Source organism: Bactrocera neohumeralis, unplaced genomic scaffold (assembly GCF_024586455.1).
Source record: "Bactrocera neohumeralis isolate Rockhampton unplaced genomic scaffold, APGP_CSIRO_Bneo_wtdbg2-racon-allhic-juicebox.fasta_v2 ctg2550, whole genome shotgun sequence".
In the NCBI taxonomy this organism is placed as follows: domain Eukaryota; kingdom Metazoa; phylum Arthropoda; class Insecta; order Diptera; family Tephritidae; genus Bactrocera; species Bactrocera neohumeralis.
The window spans coordinates 1023-12905 of record NW_026090211.1 but is presented as its reverse complement, the minus strand read 5'-3'; the positions used below and the strand labels follow the sequence as shown (position 1 = coordinate 12905).

The window sequence follows — 11883 nt, the reverse complement described above, 5'->3', positions numbered from 1 at the left end:
CGCTGGACAGTCAGCGGTAAAGACGACGATCCCGGAAGACTGCATTTTCCGTTTGATGCAGGTTGCACTGCCCACTGGTGCGACCGAGGCCATCACGCTGCGGGTCACCGTCAACTCCCAAGGCGGCCCGCTCTCTCTCCTGACCCTTACCCCAAACTCGCTCTTTATCAGAGCTCGATGGATAGTGTGTTCAGCGGCAAGCAGAACGCGAGCTTCTCCGCCGAGGGGGCCGGCTCTGTGCACGTCTGCGGCTACATCCAGCCTAGCATGGACGGCGACGACAGTTTTTTTGATGAAGACGACAAAGAGGAGGGCAGCGACAGTGACCACTGATTGGAAGTGGATGGACGTTTCTCCTTTGTCTTTGGCAGCTCCGCTGCTAGTGGTGTGACCGCGCCGCTGTTGTCCTCCTTGTCTCCAGCCTCCCACGAGAAAGGGCTCGAAGGAGTCAGAGAAGTAAGTCTGCCGAAGTGTGGCATAACGCAAGCGTAATCAGACTGGATCCGCGATATCTGGCGCGCACACAACATCGATTAAAGACGATTTATTTGAGCTTTTGAAACACATGCCATGTAGAGGTCAAGAAAAGACAGAAGTGAGTAAGGTGACAGTGAATGCGCACAAGGACACAAGTGGCTGGCTCTCTTTCTCTCCTCTTTCCCCTTGCCTTGCCTCTCCTATTCCTATCCAGGAAACGCGCTACGGTCTCCGCGATTCACTCGTTTCCACGACACCTTCATACGCAACTCTCGTGCCTACGCGCATGGCTCTCTATGAAGGTCAGCGCCACTCTGTGGGTTGACAGAACAACCGTCTCCTTCTCCTTCCCCTTTTCCTTCTTGTGCGCATGTTTCACCTTTTGTTTCTTTCTGTTTAGTAATCCACACGATCACGTTTTCGTTTCTCGTTAGTCTCGTTAAGCTCTCCAAGTGCTCAAGGCCGATACAACTATTTTTTTCCCACTCCCCTTTTTCTTGCGTTTCACTTATCACCGTTTCAACAACACGGATTTTAACAGGAAACAATGGAAGGCTTCTACGGTATCGAGGTCGCCGCCGGCAAGCAGGTGAAGCCCAAGATCCCCGAGGAATGCGCTCTTCGCATTACACAGCTCGCTGTGCCCGCCAATGCCTCCGGCGCCATCTCGCTCGTGGTGGTGTTTGAGGGTAAGCAGTTCACCGTCGCCACTCTTGACCCCAAGCGCGGTGTGTACCAGATGAACACCGACCTTGTGTTCACAGAGGCCCAGGGTGCGGCCTTCTCTGCAGGGCGCCGGCGTCGTGCACGTCACCGGCTACGTCCAGCCAGTCGGCAACGATGATGACCTCATGATGCCCGACGACGAAGACGACGAAGAGGACGAAGACGGCGAGGGCGCGAAGTTGGCCCTCCACGGCGACGACTCCGACGATGACGAGGAGGAGGAGGACGACGAAGAAGTCTCCGGTAGCGAGGCCGAGGGCCCCCACGGCGCCGCGCCTGCTGGCGGCGATTCCGACGACGATGAAGAGGAGGAGGACGAGGAGGACGACGAAATGCCCAGCGACGAGGAGATGCCCGAGGACTCGGACGACGAAGAGGGCGCCGACATGGACTCCGAGGGCGAAGACGAGGACGACGAGGACGACGAGGGCGAGGATGAAGACGAGGACGACGAGGACTCCGACGACGATGGTGTCCTGCAGAAATTCCAGCGCCAGGAGCGCGGCGGCCGCGGTGGAGATCGCGGTGGCTTCCGCGGTGGTCGTGGTGGAGATCGCGGTGGCTTCCGTGGTGGTCGCGGTGGAGATCGCGGTGGCTTCCGCGGTGGTCGCGGTGGAGATCGCGGTGGCTTCCGCGGTGGTCGTGGTGGAGATCGCGGTGGCTTCCGCGGTGGTCGTGGTGGAGATCGCGGCGGCTTCCGCGGTGGTCGCGGCGGAGATCGTGGCGGCTTCCGTGGTGGCCGCGGCGGCTTCCGTGGTCGCAACTAAATCTTCCCGTCCCAAGGATCAACATGAGTGTGCTGACACCGCACGTTGCCAACGCTCGCCAGACAAGGCTTCCGTCCGGCTGCCCCGCCGCCGCCAGGCCGTTCGGGTGGCGGGCGTCACACCGTGAGGGCAAACCGGGTCCCAACTGGACCCTCTCCCTCTCCTCTTCCCTCTTTTTTCCCCTCCCCCGTAGCCTTTGAATCATCACACCCGCCGCTGCTTCGTTGAAACGGGGGGGGGGGGAGCGCGCTGCCTAACCTCTTCTAGTAAACAGACACTTTCCCCTATTTTTGCTACTTCTCTCTCTCACTCGCTAACTAAACTAAACAACGTAAGTCCTTTACACCCTTTTTTGTCCTTTTTTCCTTTTCTGTTTCTTGTCCCTTTGACCAAAGCTACCGTTTACAGATAACAGGAGAACGAGACCTCTTTTCCCGCTTCCTTTTCTTCTTTTCTTTCTTTTTTCTTCTTCCTTTTCTCCCTTTCCCTTTGTCATAATTCTTCAACGTTTAACCAAAAAAAACCGCTCCCCGTAGGCGTCGCAGTGAAATCGCCGCATCACTTGTTCAATGACGAGAGAGACCACACTCGCACACTCGTGCAAGACAGGAGAGAAAAAAACAAAAAACTGAGCAAACCACCTCCCCTAAAAACCCTGAAACTTGATTCACTTCGCTGCGGAAGGGAAACCAGAGAGTCGAAAGTCCATTTGTGACAACGAAAGAAGAAAAGAAGGGAGGAAGGGTACGTGGGGCATAAAGGACGCACCACTGAGCGAAGCGTCACGGGTGCAGTCACACTGCTCTCTGTACATTCCTCCTCCTTTTTTTTTTTTTGTAGCATCTTTCTTTGACCTTATTTTTCCTCATCCGGTTGTCCACTTGCGTTTTTGCTCTACACGGATTCCGCAGTGTCCTGTCATCTTGAAAAAGAAAAAGAAACAAAAAACAAAGAAGATCCACAGACAGAGACTCATTGTCGTTGAAAGAAAGAACGGAAAGAGAAAAAAAGTACGCTGTACATGGTGCAGGAGAGACGGCAGGCGGCAGTGAAAGAGTCTTTGCGTCAACGGTAAGCCCCTCTGCAGAGGCGATCGCGCTGCACTATTATGACACAGAACTGGTGCTTTCTTGAAGCTCTATGATGAACTCTGATGAAAGCAGATTCTCTCTTTTTTTTAAAGCCACCCTGGGGGCTGTCACTTTGTGAGCGATGAGAATGCCTTTGTGCTGACACCCGACTCCTTTATCTCTCTCTCTCTTTCTCTCACTTTCTTTTTTTTTTTTTTTTTCCTCTCACTGTCTTTCAAACAACGCCAAAGACTCCCTTCAGCAACTTTGCCTTATCCTCGCTCACTCATTCTTTTCTTTTTTCAGTTCGTTCCGGTTCATCATGGAGGAATTCCACGCATTCCAGGTCAACCCCGGCAAGGAGCACAAGCTGGCGATTCCACCCAGCCACGGCTTCCATCTCAGCATCATTGCGCTGCCCCACAACGCCACGGGCCGCACGACACTCTACGTCACCGTTGACGGGAAGTCCCACCCGCTGGCTACGGTGGAGGCGGAGAAGAACGTTTTGCAGGCCTCCACCGACCTTGTCTTCAACGCTGCCCAATCGGTACTGTTCCACGCCAAAGGCTCGAGCGGGGTTCATTGCACCGGCTACATCCGCGAATTGGAGGAGGCCGACGCCAACCCCTTCGTCAATCTTTCAGATGCCGACGACGACGCCGACGTCGAGGAGAAGGCCGCCGGCGCCGGTGCCAGCGAGGAGGACGATGAAGAGATGACCAGCAGCGAGGTGGGGGAGTCCGACCTCGAGGACGAAAACAATGACGATGACAGCGAGCTCTCCTCCCTATTGAAGCTGACCAGAAGCAGCGCGCTGCCGCCGCCGACGAGGCAGCTGAGGAAGAAGAGGAGGAGGAAGAAGACGAAGAGGAGGAGGACAGCAGCGAAGACGGTGCCGTCGACCCCACAGCGCCCAGCGACAGCGAAGACACCGACGAGGAGGGAATGTCGGACGAAGTCGCGGCGGGTGCCGAATCCGAGGAAGACGATGACGAGGAAAAGACGACGACGAAGAGGAAGAAGAGGAGGAGGAGGACGACAAAGACTCTCTCACAGAGGAGATGCCTCCGGGCAGGCGGCACGTGCTGAGGGTAGCAGCAGCCCCGCTCAGGCGCGCAACAGCCAACAACTCCGCGCCGGGGGTGCAAGCCTCGCAGGGGCGCCCCAGCCAGCAGCAAAAGGGTGCGAGCCCCAGCCCCGCGAAGGGTGTGTCGCAGCAGGGTGGCAGCCCGCAGGCGCGTAAGAGTCCCAGCCAGCAACAGCGGGGCGGGAAGCGGGAGCCCACAGAGACGCCCCAGCCAGCGTCGCAACTAAATGCTTTTTTTTTTGACCCAACGCGGCTTTCCTCTCCCCTTGTCCTTCCTTGTTTCTACTGACTGTTTTTCTTCGTATCTTTGTGGCATTTGCGTCCTAACACCACTTTCCATGCTCGTCAGTCTGTGGAAAGAGAGCCCGCGGCTATTGTGGGTGGCGCCCCTCTTTTCTGCCCTTTTTTCGCTTAGCTTCTGCCCTTTCGAACCGTCGTCAGCGGCGCGAAAGGGGAGGAAAAGAGAAGAGATAACACTTTTAAAAAAGGAAGGCAGAAAAGCTTCTCTTTTGCGCCTGTCCTTTCAGTCTCTTTTTTTGTTCTTTTGCGGATTGCCACCCCACTCGCTGTCAATCGACGATGCGGGCTGCAGTTGCCGCTTCATTCATTTTCCTTTTTTTTTTGTTTAATAACAACGCATAAATTTGTTTGAACACAAACACGAGAAAGACGATCCGCGCGATCCTGAAAGACTTGGCGGTTCTCGACCGTCTACAAAGAGTGCAGAAAGGTGATTCGTACACAATTGACTCAATATCCGTGCTGTTCACAGCGGAGTGTAAGTGCAAGGCAAGAAGCGCAGGCCCAATTAAAATGCCGTTTGCTGTCCACTGACTGGAACGTCCACTCGAATTCACTCTCTCCACCTCCGCTGCATGCACGTGTGTACCGTCTTGTCTTTCCTTGTGCTTACCACTGTTGCTTTTCATAGTGCGTACACACCCCTCATTCTTTTTTCCACATCCACACGTCTTTTCTCTCCCCCACACACAGTGAGCCCTGTCTTTCCATAGGACACAAAGAGAAAGAGTGAGGACCGAAAGAAAGGCGAAGAACCAACAACAGCGGTGGCAAAACCATACCAAGAGCAACCAGCGCTTCCCAATGACGGCCTTGGCGAATCCTTCTCCCGTTGTCCATGAAGAAATTGAAGGCGGCGGTCGTACTTGTCAAGATAAGGCGGCCGAGCACAATGAAGCGGTCGAGGACCCAATTGATGCCTGGGAAATTTTTGAGATTATTCGTCGTATCCGCGACCCTGAACACCCAAACACACTGGAGCAACTAAAAGTGGTGGAACCCTCCCTGATCACCGTCGACTTCAGTAACGGACGCAAGTACGTAAAGGTCATGTTCACGCCCACGGTTCCCCTTCACTGCAGCCTGACGGCTCTCATCGGCCTCAGCATCTCGTTGAAACTGCAACGCTCCTTGCCTCAGTACACGAAGATTGACGTCTACGTGACCCCAGGTACGCATGACCAGGAAGAGCAGGTGAATAAGCAGCTCAATGACAAGGAGCGCGTCGCCGCGGCGTTGGAGAACAAGAACCTGCTATCGGTCGTAGAGTCTTGCATGTACGACTACGAGGAAAACTGCTAAAGGACACGGTTCTCTTGCTACGGTGTTATTGCTGTTTCTTTTTTTTCTTGTTGTTTCATTTTGCTTTTTTGTTTTTTTTTTTTGAATGCGTCATGTTCGACGTAACTCCTCTGCAGCTTTAAGGAAATCACAGAAAAAAAAAACAAGAACAGGAGCAAAGCTCAACTTTGTTGCTTGCGCTGCTCTCCGTTTCACGCGTTGGGGTTGCTTGCATTTTCCCGCAAGCGGCGGTGTATGGACGTCTTCTTCCTCTTTCTCTCTTACACACAGAAACGCACTTTCGTTCTCCGTTTTTCCATTTTCTGCGAATCTGGTTAGCAAGCCATTTTCTTTTGGGCAACCTTTATCCCCGCCTACTGGCTTTTTTTCTTGTTGTTTGGTGTTCATTGCCTGTTCCTCCCTTCTCCCTCCTCTCTGTCTTTTTTTTTTTTTATCATTAAGCCTTCATCACCTCTCTCTTGACCATTGGATGAACAGTGACGCGTCAGCCCTGACTGGCTCGCAGTGCCTGTCAGCGCAAGACCTGCCGACTCCGTCGCTCTCTGGTGAATGCGACGTTCGCGGCACGCCTGATAGGCGTGGTACTTTGTATTCTCTACGCAGAGATCACGCCGCAAATTGTGATGCAGTCGCAATGGAGAACACTGACGACGGTGCAGTGCGGCGTTCGAGGTCGCCGCATGTGAAGAAGCAACGCATCGAGCATAATAAATACAGCGCTGGAAGCAGCACCACGGTAGCTCATTCGCAATCCTCAGGAGACGTTTCCGGCTCCACCAACGGCGGCCGGTATCCCGTTCCGTCCTCTGCCAACTCCGAGCGCCTGTCATCGTCCTTCAACCCGGTTCCCTTGAGCAGGCGATGGCTGCCGATGCACATGCGGTATCCGAGGCGACGATGGCGAGCCTGCCACGTGCAGACGATGCGCCGCATGTGGTACACCTTCCAGCCGTATCACCCTCGCAGTCACAAGGAAGTGCCAGTGAACAGGCGCGACAAACGCCGCCGCTCTTTCCGCCCTGTCGCAGCGAGGCCACTGTATCGTCGACGGCTCCCAGCACGCCGGACGAAAAGCCGGAAACTGTTACAGGTAGTCCTTTGGCCCATGGCACGGAGGCAACGCCCGCCACAAAATGGTGACTGCGGTGTGCAACACAGAGGCCCGCGTGCGGTCAACGGGTGGAGCCCCGCGCGTTTATCGTGGTTGACGGTGACGAGGCTACGGAGGGCCGCCCGCTGCGCCCCCTGCATTTTGGGCGTCGCAGAGGCTTCCGAATAGCCAATCCCGCCACGGAAACGGAGGGGAACGCTAAGGTGGAAGGGCCGGTCGGTGTCCCTGGCTCACCTGCAAAAACAGAAGTGTCCTGTGGTGGTGGGAAACAGGAGCTGGCACGACTGCCGGAGGGCGCCACTAGGGCAGAAAACGGTTCAACCCGCGCAGCCGCTGCTTGGGCGAATGCTGACACGGAAGAGGAGTTGTTAGCGCAGTTGTCAGACGAGCAGCGGGAGGCCTACCATCTCGTTGTGAAGGAACGGCGCTCTGTCTTCATCACCGGTGGTGCGGCACGGGCAAGTCTCATCTTTGCGCACTATCATCAAGCGACTGCCGCGGAGTACGACGTTTGTCACCGGCACGACAGGCATTGCGGCGCTCAACCTTGGGGGCAGCACCATCCACCGGTTTGCCGGCTGCGGCATCGTCGAGGAAGGGCAGAAGTGGGGCCCCATTGTTGAAAAGATCAAAATGAAGAAGGCGAAAAACGCGGATTGGCGCTGCTGCCGCACGCTCATCATTGATGAGGTGTCCATGCTCAGTGCATACATGTTCGACTTGCTTGAACACATCGCGCGCTGCGTCCGCGGTCCGCGCCCTTTGGCGGTATCCAGCTCGTACTGACCGGTGATTTTTGCAGCTCCCGCCGGTTCGCAAGCAAGTTGCGGATCGCAAGATACGGGCCCCACCTTCGCGTTTGAAAGCCAAGTGTGGGTCAAGGTGAACCCCACGTGTGCCTTCTGTCGAAGCCATTCCGACAGCGCGACAGCAGCTTCTTCCACCTGCTGAATGAAATGCGCTTCGGGACGCTGTCCAACGCCACCATCGACACGCTTTCGGCGATGAGCGATTCTTCGCACGCCAACGTCGTCGCGGAGGTCGACGCGAACACCGTGGATGTGACAGAGTTGCGGGTGGCCACCACCACCATCACCACCCAGAATTCTCGAAGCCCGCCCCATGAGACTGGTAGTGCGCAGATTAACGCCACACAGTTCGTGTTTACCGACGGCTTTGGTGTTCTGCTCCGCGCCGAGTTTGACGGCTACACGAACCTCCGCCCAAAGCGCGACGAGGTAGCGCAGCAAAACGAGTATTACTACAGGCGCCTGGACCGTTTCAACAACCCAGAATACATGTATCAAGTGGACTACGTAGGCGAGGGGACCTTTACAGAAAGCACCGTGCTGAAGCTCGTGGTGCTGCGTGTCGGCTGTCGCGTGATGCTCATCAAGAACATTGACGTGTCGTCCGGCCTCGCGAATGGAACCGTTGGTGTTGTGACGGGGTTCGTCGACTACACCAAAAACTTCGAGTTCACGAGCAGCAACGGACTTGTTGTCTCGCGGGCGCGCAGGGTCACCCGCGGCGTGAACGGGAACCTGCAGACGCAGCACACAATGCTGCCTTTAGTTGTGTTTGAGACGCAAGGGCGCCCCGTGTCGCGGGCGCTGGCAATGGAGCCTCAGATATGGGAGGAAACGAGAGGGAACACGGTGGTCTCGTCTACTTGTCAAATCCTCATCCTGTCTTACGCCATGACGATCCACAAGGCGCAAGGCTCTCACTCACCAAAGTGGACATTGACCTGAAGTCCACCTTGAAGCGGGGCAGGCGTACGTGGCCCTTTCACGCTGCACGGACCTCGCACTGGTGCGATTGCATGGCTTTCAGCAGGATAGTGCGGGCAGACAAGTCTGCTCTATCGTACTACAAGGCCCTTTGAGCTTTATCGCAAGCGGACGCGATGGCAGCGACAGCGGTGCCAGCAGCTCCGTCAACCGGTTGCCAGTCAGAGCGCCGCGGGAGAAGGAAAAGCGGAGGAGGATGCGTTCGAGAAGAATGCACGCGATCGCCATCGGTGTTTGGCGCCATGCGGTTATCAGACAGCCATAGAAGGGCCACCACGGGTCACAACAAGGCGTGCACGGGGCGGGAGGGCATCAGCGTACGTCCCGGCCTTTGAACACCGTGCGGGCAGCGCTGCGTCGTCAGCCTGTTCCGAGGCCGAGGACGACGTTGATGAGTTTGACGTCACGTGCGCCGTCCAGGCCCATACACCCTGTTTGACACTTCCATCGAGTCTGTGCATCTCGACGAGCTTCGGCAGCACGTGATGAAGCTCTTGTCCCAGTCGGATGAGGTGAAGCAGAGGATCACCGAGCTTTCCATCCCCTTTTCCCGCGTTAGCAACGGCACGCTGGTCTTGGACACCACCGCCGTCTTTTACCTCATCTCAGGTCACGACTCTGCCGATGTTTTTGCCGTCATAACGGACAGAAATATGCTGCGACTACCCACCGACGTGAAAGGGTACCTCTCAAACCTTGCGGACTTGCTGGACGACGTTTCGGGTGTGCAGGGCGTCGCGGATGTACCGCCGATGGGTGAGGAGCACAGCAACGCTGCTGCTGCTGCGGTGAGGGAGAACGACGAGAAGGATGAGGGGCCGTCGGCGATGCGTGCATTGATCGCGGCGGCCGGCGATGCCCTGACCTTATCGCCGAGTGGAAGGCGGCATTCATCCTCGACGAGCAGCGAGAGGGCGAACGCATCGCGCTCGCATCGGCAGCGGCGGTGCTGCCTTCTTGGCACGAGTACGCGGAGCTCCTGCCCTTGTTGCAGCCCCGTATCCCGGGCTGGGATGCACCGCCGTCGGTGGCTGCTCCGCCTTCCTCTCGCATGGCGACCCCTGTGGCGCCGACGGAGGGGCGCCCATGTCTGTGTCCGAGTTGGAATTTCTTGAACCGAGACCCCCGCGAGGCCACCACGCACCAAGGCATTCTAGAGTACACGTTCTATCTTCGCAGCAAATTCGGCGAGCGCGTGGCCATCTGCACCGACTCCCCGACACTGGCTGCTTACGCTCTGGCAAGTGACGTTCCCGTCGTCACCGTTGGTGCTCTCGCCCTCGGTCAGTAGCATCCCTTTGAGAGGGCGGGTGATTCTCCTTTCCTTCTTCTCCCCCCGCTCCTCTGTCTCCGCCTTCTCTCTCTCTCTCTCTCTCTCTCCTGCAGCGACACCCGTCAATCCGTCTAGATATGCAGAAGCACTCTGCGCACACAAGAAAAGAATAAAGGACTTCCTTCCCCTCATCTCAAATGCACAAAGTGAAAACGCAATAACTGCTTTTGAGGCAGCACGAACACGAAACACACAAACAAGACAACAACAACCATTGCGGGGTAGCAATGCGACAACGCTCCACGAATTTTGATCGGCTGGTTTTCTTCTGCGTTTTCAACTGTCTTTCCTTTTTTGTCGTGGCAGCACGGTGTGGCGACTGCAGAAAAGCCGGCTCCCCTGTCAGCTGAAAGCGAGGAGAGTAGAAGGAGCAGAAGAAAGACCACGCACCGCTTGCAACCGGGCGCTCCTGTGCCGTCTGAAACAGCGTTTCCTTTGTTGCTTTTCCTCTTCCACGAGCGCCGTCTTCATGGTGCGTTCTCTCCTAAAGATCTTCCAAGTCTCCCTATTCCTAAGTCTCGATTCTTTTTTTTGCAACACACCGCATCATCGTTTTTGTTTACCGCAACCGCTTCCCCTTTATTTTTTTTTCTTTTTTGTCGTTGATCGCAGAGACAATGTCTGAGCAACTACGCGCTGAGCATCTGCTTATTAAGTTCAATGGCAGCCGCAACCCAGTTTCTCGTCGCACTGGCGCGAGCACGTCTAATGTGAGCTACCAGGAGGCTCTGGAGGAACTCAGTCGTTGGCTGAAGGATATCCAGGATGGAAAACTCACCTTTGAAGAGGCCGCCCAGGCTCGCTCCGATTGCGGCAGCTTCGCCAAAGGCGGGGATCTCGGCTTCTTCGGTCCGGGCGAAATGATGAAGCCATTTGAAGACGCCGTGCGCAGCCTGCGTGTTGGAGAGATCAGTGGTGTTGTGCAAACCGACAGTGGTCTTCACATCATCAAACGTCTCGCTTAAAAACAAAAGAAAAACAACAAGAACACCAACAAGAATAAGATCAAAAACAACAAAAAGAAAGTGCGCATACAGAACCTTGCACGTGACGTAATCCAGACAAGGCAAAGCAGTCCTGTGGCGCACACAGGCGTGCCCCTGCAAGCGACAGTGCCACGCGTACAACGGGTCTTTTTCCCCGCGCAGCGACCTTGGCGGGAGCACCACACCAGCAACATGAAAAATAAAACAAATCAAAGAGATCAACGCTTCCACCTAAGCAAAAGCGCTGCTAGTGTTACCCACCGCGGAGAAAGATCTCTTCCTTTCCCTCTATTTGCGTGTTGCGTTTGTACGCTGCTATTCTATTTGTTCCCCCTTTTTCCTCTTCTTGTTGCTGGTCCATTTTGTTCAGCTACGGCGGCCGCGATCCCAAAACAACAGCAACAGAGTGAACTACAGCGGGCAGTGTGACGGTGAAGGACGTCGTGTCAATCATAAAAAGCGAATAAAGACACGCGTCGAAAGGAAAGCACGAATGAGTGGGATGACGATCAAAGCAGAGTGACTCATTCTGCCCACTCGAATCGTTGCATTTTCACTTTTCGTTATTGAATGCGGTCTTGCTAGAGAAAGTGCAACACACACACACAACACAGACACACACACACACACACATACACTGGGGGAAAAGAACGAGGAAAAAGAAAAAGCGATTTGCATGTTAGTATGCTGCTTTGATTTTTTTCTCCTGCAAACGAATGAGTGCACCAGTGCTTAGCGACAGTGAGGCGGCCAAAGATTGTCCTCTTTGTAGCAGTGCATTTGTCGGAGAAGCCATTGACAACACCGTATCGGCTCATCCGCGAGCACCAGCGGCTCCAGCGACGAACCGTTCCCCCCGAAAGAGGAGTTCTCGACCTGCTTTCCCCTTGCTGTCCTCTCTGCTGCCGTAGATGATGATCACTTGAGG

The 11883-nt window shown here is 55.4% G+C and overlaps 4 protein-coding genes across 4 annotated transcripts; all 4 read left to right on the top strand.

Annotated features, from left to right (window-relative positions):
- Window positions 1–1024: 1024 nt before the first annotated feature.
- LOC126766797 (uncharacterized protein DR_0269-like) lies at window positions 1025–1970 on the top strand. The gene is given in 2 exon segments (XM_050484506.1): window positions 1025–1263; window positions 1265–1970. Coding segments are annotated over 2 exon segments (945 nt in total).
- Window positions 1971–2991: 1021 nt separating this feature from the next.
- Window positions 2992–4132, top strand: LOC126766796 (uncharacterized). Its single transcript, XM_050484505.1, has 3 exons — window positions 2992–3041; window positions 3347–3773; window positions 3848–4132. Exons 1-3 carry the CDS (start codon window positions 2992–2994, stop codon window positions 4130–4132), a joined length of 762 nt encoding a protein of 253 aa, XP_050340462.1.
- Window positions 4133–5234: 1102 nt separating this feature from the next.
- On the top strand, window positions 5235–5732 carry LOC126766795 (MIP18 family protein F45G2.10-like). Its single transcript, XM_050484504.1, has one exon. It carries the CDS (start codon window positions 5235–5237, stop codon window positions 5730–5732), a length of 498 nt encoding a protein of 165 aa, XP_050340461.1.
- Window positions 5733–10586: 4854 nt separating this feature from the next.
- LOC126766793 (uncharacterized) lies at window positions 10587–10934 on the top strand. Its single transcript, XM_050484503.1, has one exon. The coding sequence runs from the start codon at window positions 10587–10589 to the stop codon at window positions 10932–10934; it is 348 nt and encodes a 115-aa protein (XP_050340460.1).
- Window positions 10935–11883: the final 949 nt, after the last annotated feature.